The sequence below is a fragment of the Glossina fuscipes genome, unplaced genomic scaffold (genome assembly GCF_014805625.2).
Source record: "Glossina fuscipes isolate IAEA_lab_2018 unplaced genomic scaffold, Yale_Gfus_2 1, whole genome shotgun sequence".
NCBI classification, from domain to species: domain Eukaryota; kingdom Metazoa; phylum Arthropoda; class Insecta; order Diptera; family Glossinidae; genus Glossina; species Glossina fuscipes.
In genome coordinates, this window is record NW_023998415.1 from 17,542,456 (window position 1) to 17,557,065 (window position 14,610).

The window sequence follows — 14,610 nt, forward strand, 5'->3', positions numbered from 1 at the left end:
CACACATACACACACAGAGAGGCAGATATGTAGGAAAACATGCTCATGTAATTTAAGTTCCTTTGATTCCATTTTAAGTAAGCATAATGTTTGTGTAAGTTAATCGAGTGCCTTTCAAAAAATGACTCCCGAACAGAATGAGAAACAAAAAGAGAAACAAAAGAATACCAATGACTTGTGTCACACATACAGACACACACACACACACGCACACACACACACACACACACACATATATATATGTATGCAATGAGATATTTACTCAGTACATTTGTTATTGTTTTTGTATTGTTATTATTATTGTTATTATTATTATTGTTGTTGTTGTTTTTGTTGTTTATATTACTGCTGTTGCAGTTGCTGTTGCTATATTACAAATCAATCAACTGTAACGATTAAGTAAACAAATACGATCAAGTTGAGACATAATAAAAAGTCCAATGCACCAACAACAAGCAATTCATTCATACCCATCCGTGCTATAGCATTATAGCAAAAATAATCATGATGAGCAGATCTTGATGATGACACTGATGACGCGAGTGTGGAAAGACAAATTAAATCAATGTTTGCATACAACTTTTTAAGTGTTGTGCAATTGTTTACATATGCACGCATACATATGAACATCACACACACACACACACACACACACAAACACAAACACACAAAAACATAAATATATTTATATATCTACATAGACTTTTTTATGCGGTTGGCAACTCAACGGCCTTTGACTTTCGTGCATTTCACTTTTCATTGTAAAAGATAACAGTATAATGGATGGCATAGCATGGTATGCCATGGCATAAGCAACAGATAAACAAAAATAATAAAAACCAGCAAAAAGCCACAAAACCGCATTTATGGTAAAAGCAATTTCCGCGTTCCCCTTCTTTTTTTTTTTTTTTTTTTTTTTTTTTACTTTTTTCCCTCTTTCTTTCTTTTATTTAATTTTTTTTATTTATTTATTTATTTTTTTTTATTATTGTTATTATTTACTTTGTTGTTGTTGCTTACAAAGCAAGTGCATTATAAAGTTAAATCGTGAAAAAAGAAGGAGTCATTGAAATCATTACTTCAAATTATGTAAAAGAAATGGGGGGGAAAAAAAAAACACAAGAAACCAACATCATCAACAGCATAAGCACATGGGATGAATTATGAACACGAACGAACAAGTCTCTTTACGCCTGATGATGTTAAATGTTCCTCCAGTAAATGTGTACAAGTATGGAAAGCAAAGCAAAAAGGAAGAGGGAGCAACACAGTTCTGATGCTTTTAATGCGTTCAGTTCCCTTTATACTTTTTCTTATTTTTCTCTTGTTTTTCTTTTGGTTTTTTTTTTTTTTTTTTTTTTTTTTTTTTTTTTTTTTTTTTTTTTTTGCTTGCATTCCTTTTGCTGGTTCTTTTTGTTGATTGGTCTAGTAAGTGCTTAAAAAAAAGTCATTGCATTAGCAGAGCCAATGTTTATATGTTATACAGTGATGTTCATATGTACATATATATATATATATATATATTTCCAAGATGAAAGGAAGAAAAGGTCAACGTTTTCTATTACAAAGCGGGCACGCCAGAAAGCAACGAAGCCAAAAAGAAGGAATTTCACTAACTTTTTAAAGAGTTGCAAGTAAAACGAATGAAAGATAATAAACATGGAAGAGAGCGGGATCATCTTAAAGTGTTAAAGCCACACATACACATATACACACACACACAAACGTTTACATTGTGCCATCCATCATTAGATTGCTTTGAGAATTGTCGTATTTAAGCTAACTGCAACATTGCAAACAGAGAGCAACATTATGTTCTTCTTTTTCTTCTTCTTCTTCTTCTTCTTTAGTTGTTGACGATAGAAGCAACTACATACCCAATCTTTTGTTATTAATGATTGTCTCTAAAAAGCGTTCAATAACTTTGTATTTTATACTTATGGGCAGTGCCCTCGTTATAGCGGTCAACGCAAGCCCATCGACTGCCATGAATATACGCGCAACCATATATCTGCGCGGATATATAAATAGCTACAGTGATGTTATTTATATAGAACCCCGATCTTTTAAGAAAGCCTCAAGACTTTCAGATTTTTGTTGCCCGTATTTTTAACCTTTCAAAACAAAAAGAAAAAAAAATTGTTTTCATGATTATGTGGACTCCATTCGATGAAGATATCAAGCATATATATAAAATTTGGATGTACTTTTATCTTTTCCACTAAAAAAAAAAAAAACAAACAAACAAACAAACAAACAAACCAAACGCAACGCAAACTGCATGAATTGCCTATAAAATTTTTCACCATAGTTAAGTGTATCGAATGGTAGACTGATCGATTACGTAACAAGAAGACGAGAGATGAAGAAAAATATTCAATTGCGCATGCGCGTGTCGTTGCTAACCAATTCGCAATTAATTAACCAAAGTATACTAAAAAATAATTTTTTGTCAAATCTTTACGCCGTCGATGGCCGCACAACTTAAGAAGGTGACCGCGAGTAAATAACTTGTCTGACTAAATGCAGACGCCCTTTCGCATTTTACGATACTAGAAAGAAAACGAAGAAGAAAAAAAAATAATATTTTCTCTTCAGTTAATCTTTGTCCTTTTCTCATAATCGAAGGGACGTTCCCTGGCGCGTCGTTAGGTTAAATTTGATTTCATTACATGAAACTGGCAAATTGTGTTCCCTGCCATTATATAAGATAGTAGGAAGCTCTTGCTTTTCACTCGTTTAAAGTTGCTGCTACTGCTGATCAGTCATTTGTTACTTCTACTTCCCCTGTCGATTTTATTGGTCTTGCATGTCTGGTAACAGTCTTTTCAGTTTATTACCGCAACTAACGGCATTTTTTTATTTTTTATTTTATTTTAACAATAAGTCCCAAGTCATTCAGTGAGTCAAACAAATCACTAAGCTACCCAAGCAGTCAGTTAGGCAGTCAGCCATTAAGCGAGTCAGATATTATTCACTTAACTTGGCGCATAGCTTGGCATAACGATCCGCGTTGGTTATTTTTTTTTTGTTTTTTTCTTTTCCGTGTGTTATGCGATGTTAAATTGTGTTGTGTTGCATTGTATTCAAAGCGAAAGTGTGTACAGCCTGTGAAATTTTGAAATGTTGCATGCAACAGTTGAACGGCAAACAAATGCGCAATTTAAGACCCCTCCCATCACTAGACTCTCTCCGCCCACCCCCCCCAACCATCTCGCTGCGGCATCTTACTTCTTTTCGGTTTCACAGGTTAGACACTTTAGAGAAGATATCGTATTTACATATATATATATATATATACATTACGAAAATGTGAAGCAATTGAAAGAAGGAAATTTTTTGTTTTTGTTTTCTTAACGGATTCGAAATTGTTTGCTATGCATATTTTGCACGTTTCGTTAAATATCACGGCATACAAACTTATAAAGTCATGCATATATATGTATACATACGGTGGATAGATAGGCTTCCGGGTGCTATAGGCATTCAAATACACATATACGCGCGCAAGCATACACGCATGAAAACTTTGCATAAGTACGTCTGTACATTTCTTAGCGGTGGGCTTATCTTTTCAATAAGTTTATGATTGTTTTTGTCTTTGCTTTCGCTTCATGAAATTGCGTTTTACTGCAAACATACATTTTACGTGGGAGAAGAATCATCATCTTTTCACACAAAAATTCCAAAAAAAACAAAAAAAAAACGCAAAGCAGAAAAAAACGGTAATAAACCATATTAAGGTTCAATGAACCCTCCGTTGTTATAATCTCTGCTTTACAAGTTTCTTTTTTGGTTTTTTTTACGTAAGACGTAAGCATGTTGTAAGCGATTTAAGTGAAACATTAATTGCGGTTATTATATATTTGAACCAATTAAGGGTCCTTGGTAGGAGGAACTCGTTGAAATGAAGCCTAATTCCGCTCATCACATTTACATATAGTGAAAACAAAAAAAAAAACAGACTTTTTCTCTCTCCTTCTTCTATCCTGTCTCTCTCTTTCTATCTCCCTTGCTCTCTCTTCTATTCAAATTATGTACATTTTCTGGTGTCATTGTCTTGCATTAGTTGAGAATTATTATTGCCTTGAGTGCGACACGTATGAAAATTGCAAAAAGTACACAATAATAATATTGCGAGTGTAGTCAGTTAGGCAAAGCGTCAGTTAGTCAACCAGTCAATCATTTAAGTTACTAGTGATGACTGATAGTATATAGTTCGTAAAAAGGCTAAGATCAATGACCGTCCAAGTAAATAACTATTGCTGCTTATATTCGCGTATTCATATATACATACATGTACATAAATGTCAACGACAATAACAACAACAAAAATAACTAGCAGCTTTCTAGTATGACTGTGACGATATCGGCGACAACAACACTTAATCAATTATTCTCCTCTAGACAAACAAACAAACAAACAAACGTTAAGAATGTGCATCTAAATCATGATTCAATCATGTCGACACATGCGCACATACACACACACACACACACACAAACACACATACGCACGCACAAAGGCACACACAAGAACAAAAAAAATGCACGCGTTTATATGCACGTATGCAAACGTACATCTCTGTATTTACTCAAAAATATCTATGAACAAACATACACACACACACACTTATATTCATATCTATGTAAATATACGTTTGCCTTTACAAGTGCATAACACTTAAGTCATGGGATCAAGTGAATGCATAATAATAACAATAATAATTGCAAAAATCAGAAACACCCAAATAAACAGACAAACAAACAAACAAATAAACAAAAGATATTAACAATAAGCAAAGAAAATAAAATAACAAAAATATATATATATAAATATATTTATATATATATAGTTTTTTGTTTTTATTATTGTTGTGTGTTGTGAAATTTTCATCTCTTGCAATAAACATAATTTTATGCAAAATGCTGTGCGAATGGTTACGCATGCTTAAAATATAATAATAATGAAGATTCATTTTTGATTTAAGCCGCTCCTTCGCTGATTACTAGGTCGTTGCATTTGAGACGTGAGACGTCTAAGAAAAAGAGGAAGACGAAAAATAAATAAAGCACATCAGCTTGGAAGGTTCTTATTAAAACAACAAAAAGAAACACTTCCATAATGAAGCATCATCTAAGTTGGCCAAGCACTTAACCTGATTAGACTACAATAGCCAGTGCAAGTATGAATATCTGCCATTTGCCAAATCGATTAACTTCATAAAACTAAAAGCAAACGGAAAAGTGTTGCAATTGTTTATTCGCATCTCGTCTTATCTCGAGTCTTTAGTAGCGATAGAAAACAATTCTCTTATTGACTTTACCCTTTTAAATGCTTTGTCAAAAAGGCTTTCAACTCAGTTAAGACTATGTTAGAGTACGAATGGATGGATATCTGAAGTAAGCAGCTGTTCAATCTATTATTCAATCACATATTTGTTATTTTTAAATAAATTTATTTAAGGAGTCAATCAATTGCCTCGATATTATAATTAAAAGAAATGCAAAAAGTTGAGTTAATCGATTTTGCAAATGAAGCATTCATATAACTAGCAAGGTATTTTTCTCTTCTTATCAATATTAAAGACGGGAGCTTGAATATATTTTAAAGAGGTTTCTTGTAAAATCAATTTTTTTTTTTTTTTTTTTTTTTTTTGTATTCAAATATAAAATGATACCTAACCAACGAACACATGCCTCCTCTTTTGGTGAAATTTTTGAATATCATTATGGGAATAGCAGTTGCACCCGCCTAGATAAGCAATACATCGTCCATTATCAACAATAGTAATCGGAAGGGGCAATTTATGGCGAATAAATCAAGAGCTTAACAAGTGAACGGTTTTGAAATATGTGACCAATAGCCATTTTGTCTTCTATTTTCGGCCCAATGTTCACATCCGTACAGTTGTTATTGATAGGGTGTTCAAGTTAAAGTCGCGTTTGTTGGGAGCAGCGTATAATACACTGCACCGATGTTTGTTGGATGAGAATTTTACTCAATTTATATCAAATTTCCTAAATAAACTTTCGATAAAAGTTGTAATCGAAGGATTTATCGCCGTCGCATTCAACTTAAATGCTGCAGTACAACAACGCTCTGTTCTTTCTTCTACGTTGTTCTTAGTGCTCATCAACGTACCTCTGTGCGCGATAGAAAACATTATTTATTCATTCGGAGACAACAGCAGCCTGTTCTCTCCTACCGGGTGATCCAACAGCACCGAAGTACACAACAAGCGTTGCATGATGAATGAATGGCACACTAAATCGGATGAGAGTCAAGCTAATAGGGTAAATTTTAATGCCAGGCAAATGCAGTTGTGTCTCTTAACGCATGGAGCAAGTGACGATCAGTCTCTCTCTCGCCTTTGGTGATGCCAATGTCGAAGATTCGACAACCCTTAATACTCGGGACATGAAAATACAAAATCATGTTCGCTGGATAGCCGATACGTTCGGGCTGTCGAAAGATTAAGTCAAGGACATTTGTTTTCGAAGCGGTTTGAAATATACATCATTGCAATCGATACACCCACCACTTACACGTTCCATATCCGGCCAAAATTAGAGTTACACCTCATCGCCAAACCTCTTGACAGCGAAAAGTTCAAGCACATATCGGCGACGAAAGTTCATACCCTCGAGCATCGACGTGTTATCGATACACCTAGGGCAAGTGTTCTGCAGAGATACCACCGATTTATCTACCAACTAAGTCTTTTAATATGTTCACTAGGCTATCGCAGCGTTCCGTCTATCCATTCGTACTGTAATTGCCTGCATGTCGTACGACAACACTACCGCAACTTGTCATACTTCAGTCGTACTATATTTAGTTTACATAAGCTAAGATGTAAGGCGCGAAGATATTAGTTTGATGTGATCAGGCGACAGCATCGACCGCGCTTGTGCTCTCTCCGAGAAGAAAAACGTTTAAGTTGAAGAACAGCTTTAATATTATATTAAAGTAATTTTTTTCAGAATTTAGATCAAAAATGATTTCTGCGAAAGATTTCTTCAAAGCTCCTTAATGCTCGCAATTAGTTTGAGTACTGAAAGATTGTCATGTTCCCAGCAGCCGTTGAGAAAGCTTGTAGTGTTTCACATAGAAAATCATCCAAACATCAGTTAAGACACTGTTTTCATACAATTTTCTACCGGTGATGGGCCTGATTAATGCTACCTGATCGCAAAGAGCTGCCAAATAAAATTTCGATTTGATTCGATATATGTTCCGATGTCCCTTTCTTTCACATGACATATTTGTTGTTATAAGCTGTGATTGTTGTTTTAAGCATGTTTTGTCTAAAATGCTGCAGTCTTTTCGCATATTTAATGAAGTGTGCATTTCAGTTTCGAACGAGTATTTGCCGCAAGTTTGTATGCTCTCTAAACGTTTACAACACAAAGCAGACACTATCATGGGGTATGCCTGTCTCGATAGGATTTGATTCCACGGTACCGGATGGCAGAGGGGAGAGCGATTGCGCCAAAGAGCAAAATTCGCTTAGTTAGGTAGGATATATAGCATATTTCTACGAGTCCAGAACACAATATCATGTTATATCTGTGGGTTCTAGGCGGTACCCCTATCTAAAGCCCCTGACTTTCTACGAAGTCAATACAGCAACCGGGTGCTTATACACGGTTAGACATGCCTCTCTTGCTTCTCGTCCTAATTTTAGTACAACGATAGATATGAGCAAACTTTCCAATGGACCGTTTGCAATCGCCCACGTTTCCAGAATAGTTCTGCTCAGACATGCCTTTAAAATTAGATTTTTTATAACCGTTGGAGAGCCAATATGGAAACAGTAGACGCCATGTTGTTGCCATGCTGTGAGATCCAGCTGAGTGATCATAATTCCATCCGCGCATTAAAATTATGATTAAGGCGTCAAGGCTTTGACTGAAACAATGCAGTTAAGCTCTTCTTCTGTCCTTTCAATATTATTACTTAAAACGGACTTAAGACTACGGACTACTGGCTATTAAAAAATTCGAAATGAGCAAAATGAAAGAATTGCTCTCAAATTGTTCAAGAATATGATTTAAAATATTTTTTATTCAAAATCTATCCATTGTTTTATAAATGAAAGGATGTTGAGTTTCTTCGCTATAAGCAAAGGCGTAATAAGTTGAAATACTAACCGATGATGGACAAATGAAATAAAAGAAAATAATGGAAAAAATGACTCTAATCGAATATGATTTCGATGTGGTATGGTATGTATGTATGTATGTATGTATGTATGTATGTATGTATATAAAATCAATTACATTTTATTACTGTCGCATCTGTGTGTCGGATTTGCTTCTCCAGTGTTATTTTAACAATTCGTTGAATTACTAAACAATATCAACAGCTCTTGCGTTAGAAGAACGATCGTATCTAGGTTACCTAGACGTTTCGTTGTAAAATAAAAAAATAAAAAAATGTTGGGAAACTTTTTCATTACCTTAAGTAATGTAGGTAACCTAACCTCTCTTAGAGATTTTGCTTAAACGCCTAAACACTTTAAATGACATTTAAAATGAAATAAACGAATTTTTTTTCTTTCTTTTTTTTTTACTGCTTATGATAAAAACTAAAGCAGAAACAATCTCTTGAAATTAATAGCACGTCAAGCGTGGCGAACAGAAAATTGATGTCAATCACACTCAAAAAAAAAAAAAAAAATGCATCGTAGCATCGTGAGCGTCATACTGATACTATATATCCGTTGTATCCATAAGCCCGTAGAAGTGAACGGCCGTGTGCATCTAATGCTAACTTCACAATTTGCCAATTTAGCTGCAATGCATTTTCAGTAAATAGAAACCAAGAAATAAAAAGGAAAAAAAAAAAAAAAAAACAAACAAATATTAAAACGAAAACTTTTAAAATCAAACTTAATAAAGTTTCGTATGCCAGTGCAACAGCAACAACGCACAAGAGTCAAATGGAAACAATGAGAAATAAAAAAAAACTAACTGCATTAAGGGTATAAATCCGATTCGAGCACGTTAGAAACTTAACGTCAACCGACAGCAGTACTAGCAGTAGCAGCAGTAGCAGCAGTAGCAGCAGCAGCGGCAGCAGGAACAGCATTAGCAACAGCAATAGGAACGCCAACGGTAATGGTAACGACAACGGCAACAATAACTAATGAAAGTACGTTTCTATGTAGATTTCAATGTAAGTTTATTTCTAGTACTTCTACACTTCCACACTTCCACATAGTTCCACACATCCACGCTAACACGATTGCACACAAAAACAATACGAAATAAAAAATAAATAAAAAAAATTACAAACTTGATAAGTAGGTCACAGAGCGTCAAATCAAATTTTAAACTGTGCAAAACTCGAGAACCCACAATGTACATATGTATATATATATATATATATATATATATATATATATATATAAATTTCTTTAAAAGCTGCTGCGAATGCTGCAAGCATTGTAATTTGGCCATTTTTACTATACACCGCAATGCTCCCGGTAAGTTGGTCAATACAACAAAAAAAAAAAATCCATTTTTTTTTCTCTTTTTTTGAAGTTTACACTGGGACAACAACAACAACAGCAACAACAACGACAACAACAACAACAACAACTCGAAATAGCTGTATGCAGCATGAGGCAATAGATTAAGATTGATCGTCTCGCGTTTCAATGAAAATTAATTTAATAATTAAGTCGATTGCATTGATTGGGAGGAAACAAAGCTTTAAGGAATGTGTTAATTAAATAAATGGTACTTACAATCTCGGCTCATTCCTGCTGATAGACATTTTTTAAAACGACAATATTGACAGCGATTACGATTTAAACGTATCACCAAGCATTTACCGTCCCGCAGGCAACGATATTCAATTTGCTTTTGTATGCTGCGTCGAAAAAAACCCTGAAAATACATAAAAAAATTAATTTTTTTTTTTTTTTTTTAATTTAATTCGTATTTGATGCTGATCAAATTTTACATATGGCCGTAAATAGTGGAATTTGCTTACAATGCGGATTACACACTCCCACCAAACAATCTAATTAACTAATTGTTGATCGGCGTGCGGTACACAATCACACACGTAGCTATAAAAGGAGATCAATCAGATCATTGATCTGTAATCGCTAAATAAGAATAAGATCGGTGACAAACGATTCTAGCAGCGAATCGAATTTGAGGAAAATACATTCGGCAAAAAAAAAAAGCCCAACATCAAGTTACATAGCAAGCTCTCTTAACCTTTTTACCTTCTTTTCTTTTTTCTGCTGTGATTTCCACAATCAGTCATAGTTAGATGGTAGACCTAGTGGTCGAACGGTTTTATTTTTTATGCCAGCATTATTATTTGTATTTGAAAAACTTTAAAACCTCTTTTCATCATCATCCCTTACGTTTTTTCAGGCAAGAGTTACGTTCGGGGTTTATTAAATTGCAGCCAGAGAATATATTCCTCCGATCAAGTTGAGCGGTAGTGTTGGCAATGTCTGCTCAAAACATTGCCTCAACTACGTCGGGAAGTAATAAATTGAATGAACAACTTTCCCATTTGTCTATACGTGCAGACGAAAGATGAGAACGCACGGGACGAACAAGAGGGCTTAAGAAAGGAAATAGAATAAGTTTGGGAATGCAAAACACTGCAATAACTGCATATAATGCTCGCCGATTATCGTTTCTTCTTTTCAAAGATAACTTTGTGAGAATGATGTCGCTCTCATCTCGACAAACTAATGCCATGATCTCACAGATAGACTGAACTGTCTTCCCGTTCTTTGAAGAGAATTCTCTCGTTTTAGTCCATTTCAGGTCTTGTCCTGGATTATAAACCGAAGCGAATAGTTGATGGAGTCGTCTCGGGCTGAGTGAAAGTGTCACTCATCCCAAGATCAGAACTTTCCGCAAAGCCAATCATTTTCGTGGACTCGCATCTTTTCAATCGTTTATAGATTTTCTTGATTATTTCTTTTTTTCTTTTTTGTTGTTTGATTAACCAGTCAGGAAATGAACAAATGGAGATGGGCAAAAAAGATTATAGCCAGAGGAGGCGTGAAAGACTCAACTATATTTGGCGTGGTCACATCGTGTTTGTTTGATAAGTGCGACGTATTCGTATTGTATCACAAGAACGAATATTTCACAAAACCTTAACGACGCCGTGTCTTCTCATACACTTCCAACTTACGCTTTGCTAAGATTACGACTTTCGATCACAGATATTTTAAATACATTTTCAAACAAGAGCCGTTTGAACCGTCGATATATTAAATCGTTTACACTGCTAGGATAGTGCTCGCACTCTGTCAGATAATTTGTTAGATTAGATTGAGAAGAAGGCAATACTAACCTTACAACCTTCACAGGATGTTACGCCGTAATGATAACCGGATGCTTTGTCACCACAAACTTTACACGGTACAAATGATTTTGCTACTGCACTATTTGTATTTGAATCAGCAATGGCAAACTGCTGTTGCTGTTGATGTTGTTGCTGGGATTGTTGCTGCTGCGCTAATGTTTGATGCGATTGATGGGGCTGTAGATGTTCTAAAATTAAAGAGATAAATCGATTTAATTAGCGGTCACTCGTTATCAAAGTGTGACGAAATGTTTAATAAGGTAGCGTTTTTTTTTTTTTTTTTTTTTTTTTTTTTTTTAAAATAAACAAATACAAACATCATCATTTCATTAGCGCTCGTCCTTGAGCCGAAGCATAACGTTGCAAGAAATTTTATGAAAATATACCCAAAATTATGATCTGTGTGAGCACAGGAACGCCCATCAGACCAATAGATCGACAAACCGATAAGCCTGCAGTCTGAATCGATAATAAAAGATGAGTCTATCTCAGGACATTCTAAATATTATTGCATACACTGGCAAAAACTTACTTAATGTACCCCTGAATGACAGAGATAACGCTGCTTACAAAAGCAGCATAATGTCAACTGCCAAAATCGAATGCAGAATAAATAGTTAGGAAGAAGAGAGAACGAAAGAGGATCAAGCTTGAGAAGAATAAAGCCGAGCAATCAAGCTCAGTTAATTGCGACGTTCTAGGAACGCACACCGGTCTACATGAATTTTATTTTGTCTGATGTTGCGCTAAGCGCACCTTTCATAACCGAGTTTTCAATAAAACCATCGATTAGGTGGAACTGGAGTACAATTGATTTGTAGCGCGCCAATTAGATATTGCATCCTTTTTAATTGACGAAACGCTAACGTAATAGTCTTCTCACATCAATAAATTACAAAAAATAGATTTGACTTGACTTTAAAGTCTACGGTTATAATAAATTTGGTGACAAAATTTCTTTTCATATTTCTTATCCTTTCTTATATATGCAACAAGAGTGAACATTGCATTCTTTTTTAATTGAATAGACAATCAGAACTAAATATTATATAACATCAAATAAATGGTAAAACATATTAGATTATTAATTATATAAAATTAATTATATAAAAACAGATACACACATACACACCCGCACGTACACACGCGACTTAATATGTAGATATGTATTATTAATATTATTGTCATTATTTTGCTTCTTTTTATACAATTGTTTCAGTTTCGCTATCAGCTCGAGATAAAACGCATGAATAGACAATTTGAAAAAAAATGTATGAAAACGTTATACTAGGTCACAAATTGAATACCCTGCACCATACTACAGTTGTTGTTGTTATGATTTATTATAATATGGCGTTATATGCAAGTTGGTCGAAAAGGTGGTCCAATCCAAGCCATTTTCAATAGCGTTCGTCTTTGAGTCGAAACACGTTAGTCTATCAAATTTCCTCAAAGTATCGCAATAGTCGCCCGTTATAGTTTGATCAAAAGAACACCCAAGACCGACAGACAGACAGGCAGACAGATGGACAGGAAATGATTGTCAATCGATCGGTATCAAAAATATGAATATTTCTCAAGTCTTCCTGACTATTGCATACATTCCGCCCAAACTTAATAAACTTATGTATTGCAAGTAATGTGCGGTATCAAATGTCCAAGGTATGTTCTTTGAAGTTAATCTTCTAAATAAAAAAGATGACAACCAAACAAAATTTAGAATGCGCCCGAAAGTAATTATCATACGTAACGAAATCGCCTGCGAATTGTGTTCTAATAGAAAATTATTTTTATTTCAAGTGAGTAAAGAGTAAAAGTGGGCAACGCCCACTATTACATCACTTTGCTTAGTGCAGTTATTCGCTTGCATATTGGAAGGTTAGAAGGTAGGAAGGTTAGGTCTCTTTCCATATAAGTGTTTGAATTAAATTCCAGCGCGTATATATGTTGGAGTTAAAAAAAAATATACCTATGTGATCCAAATTCCCTATCATTGATTTTTTTGCTGAAACGCTACTGATGAATTCACTTTCATCATAATATATTAAAAATGTAATCTTTTTCCGAAGGGCTTGTTACTCACGAAATATCTTATGGGGCTGGAGGGGTAGGGGGAGGGGGAGCCAAAAAATAGACCCATGTCGTTCAAATTAGGTCATGAATTATCATGAACAAATTTTCATCACAAAAAAATTGACGATTAAACTTTTTTGGTATATGTTATATGCGGTGGTATAGATAGACGTACATGGTCCCAATCCGGTAAGGTAGATTTCTTTGTTAATTTACTATTATGAGCCAATTTTCACCATATAATATGAGAAATTCTATCTGTTTACCATACAAGGCTTCAGTTTCCGTGGAAAACTCTCTTATATGAGAGGCAACACCCGATCCGAAAGCGTTCACAGAAATTTAGAATGCCGCAATAAATTGCAATTTTTTTCCATATACCGACTTTTCAGAATACAACGTTATATGTGGGGGAGTGGTAAAAGTGGATTGGATCAATCGGAACGATTTGCAATAGCGTTCGCCGTCGGGTCAAGACTCGTCGCCAGTGTATCAAACTTTTTTCAAAATATCTCGAAAATTGCCATCCGTAGGCTGACCATAAATTTATATGGACAGACGCTAGACAGATGGGCAGACGGGCTTAGATTGTTTTAAAAAACGCTGAGAAAGCTGAGTCTATCTTAAGTTCTTCTCGATGTTACATACGTCCCCATAAACATCAACTTCTCAATTAACATACGAGAATCGTTGTGCGGTGAAGGGAGAAAATTTTGAAAAAAATTTCAAAATCAAGAAAAAGTGAGTGAACCTTTTTCCCATTTAAGGAAAATTTCACTGCTTATGCATAACTTATCAAATTTCTATTTGCGAATTGTACAAATATTGAGTGAAGTTCGCGATCGGTCTTGAAAGACTTGTGCACATTCTTTTGCTTACATCTCTAGTTAGTTATTTCATATGAAGAGATTTTTTTTTTTTTTTGCGAGAATTAAAGTGTTTCAAGTTTTTAAAGAGGCATCTAACGATTGATTGCTTTCTTCATAATATTGTCATGGCTTGAATTGATTAATTTATTTCTAAATGAAAGTAAACGGCCGCCATGAAGAAAAATTGCATTAAATTCATTTAAAATTGAATTGAAATGCAAATTAAATTACAATGCATTTTAATAGCATTACGGTAGAAGCATACATATGAAGTGAATATCATTTTGTCTTGTTTTTTTTTTTTTTTTTTTG

At 34.6% G+C, this 14,610-nt stretch overlaps 1 protein-coding gene across 2 annotated transcripts in view; it reads right to left on the reverse strand.

The window, feature by feature from the left end:
• The window catches only part of LOC119644996 (ecdysone-induced protein 78C), a 78,977-nt gene that overhangs the window by 36,770 nt on the left and 27,597 nt on the right, over nucleotides 1-14,610 (reverse strand). For both annotated transcript variants that reach the window (XM_038044740.1, XM_038044739.1), the window contains 2 exons: nucleotides 11,345-11,544; nucleotides 9,759-9,900 (listed from right to left, as the gene is read on the reverse strand). In XM_038044740.1, coding sequence (XP_037900668.1) covers nucleotides 9,759-9,900; nucleotides 11,345-11,544 — 342 coding nt within the window. The remainder of the gene's footprint in view (nucleotides 1-9,758; nucleotides 9,901-11,344; nucleotides 11,545-14,610) is intronic.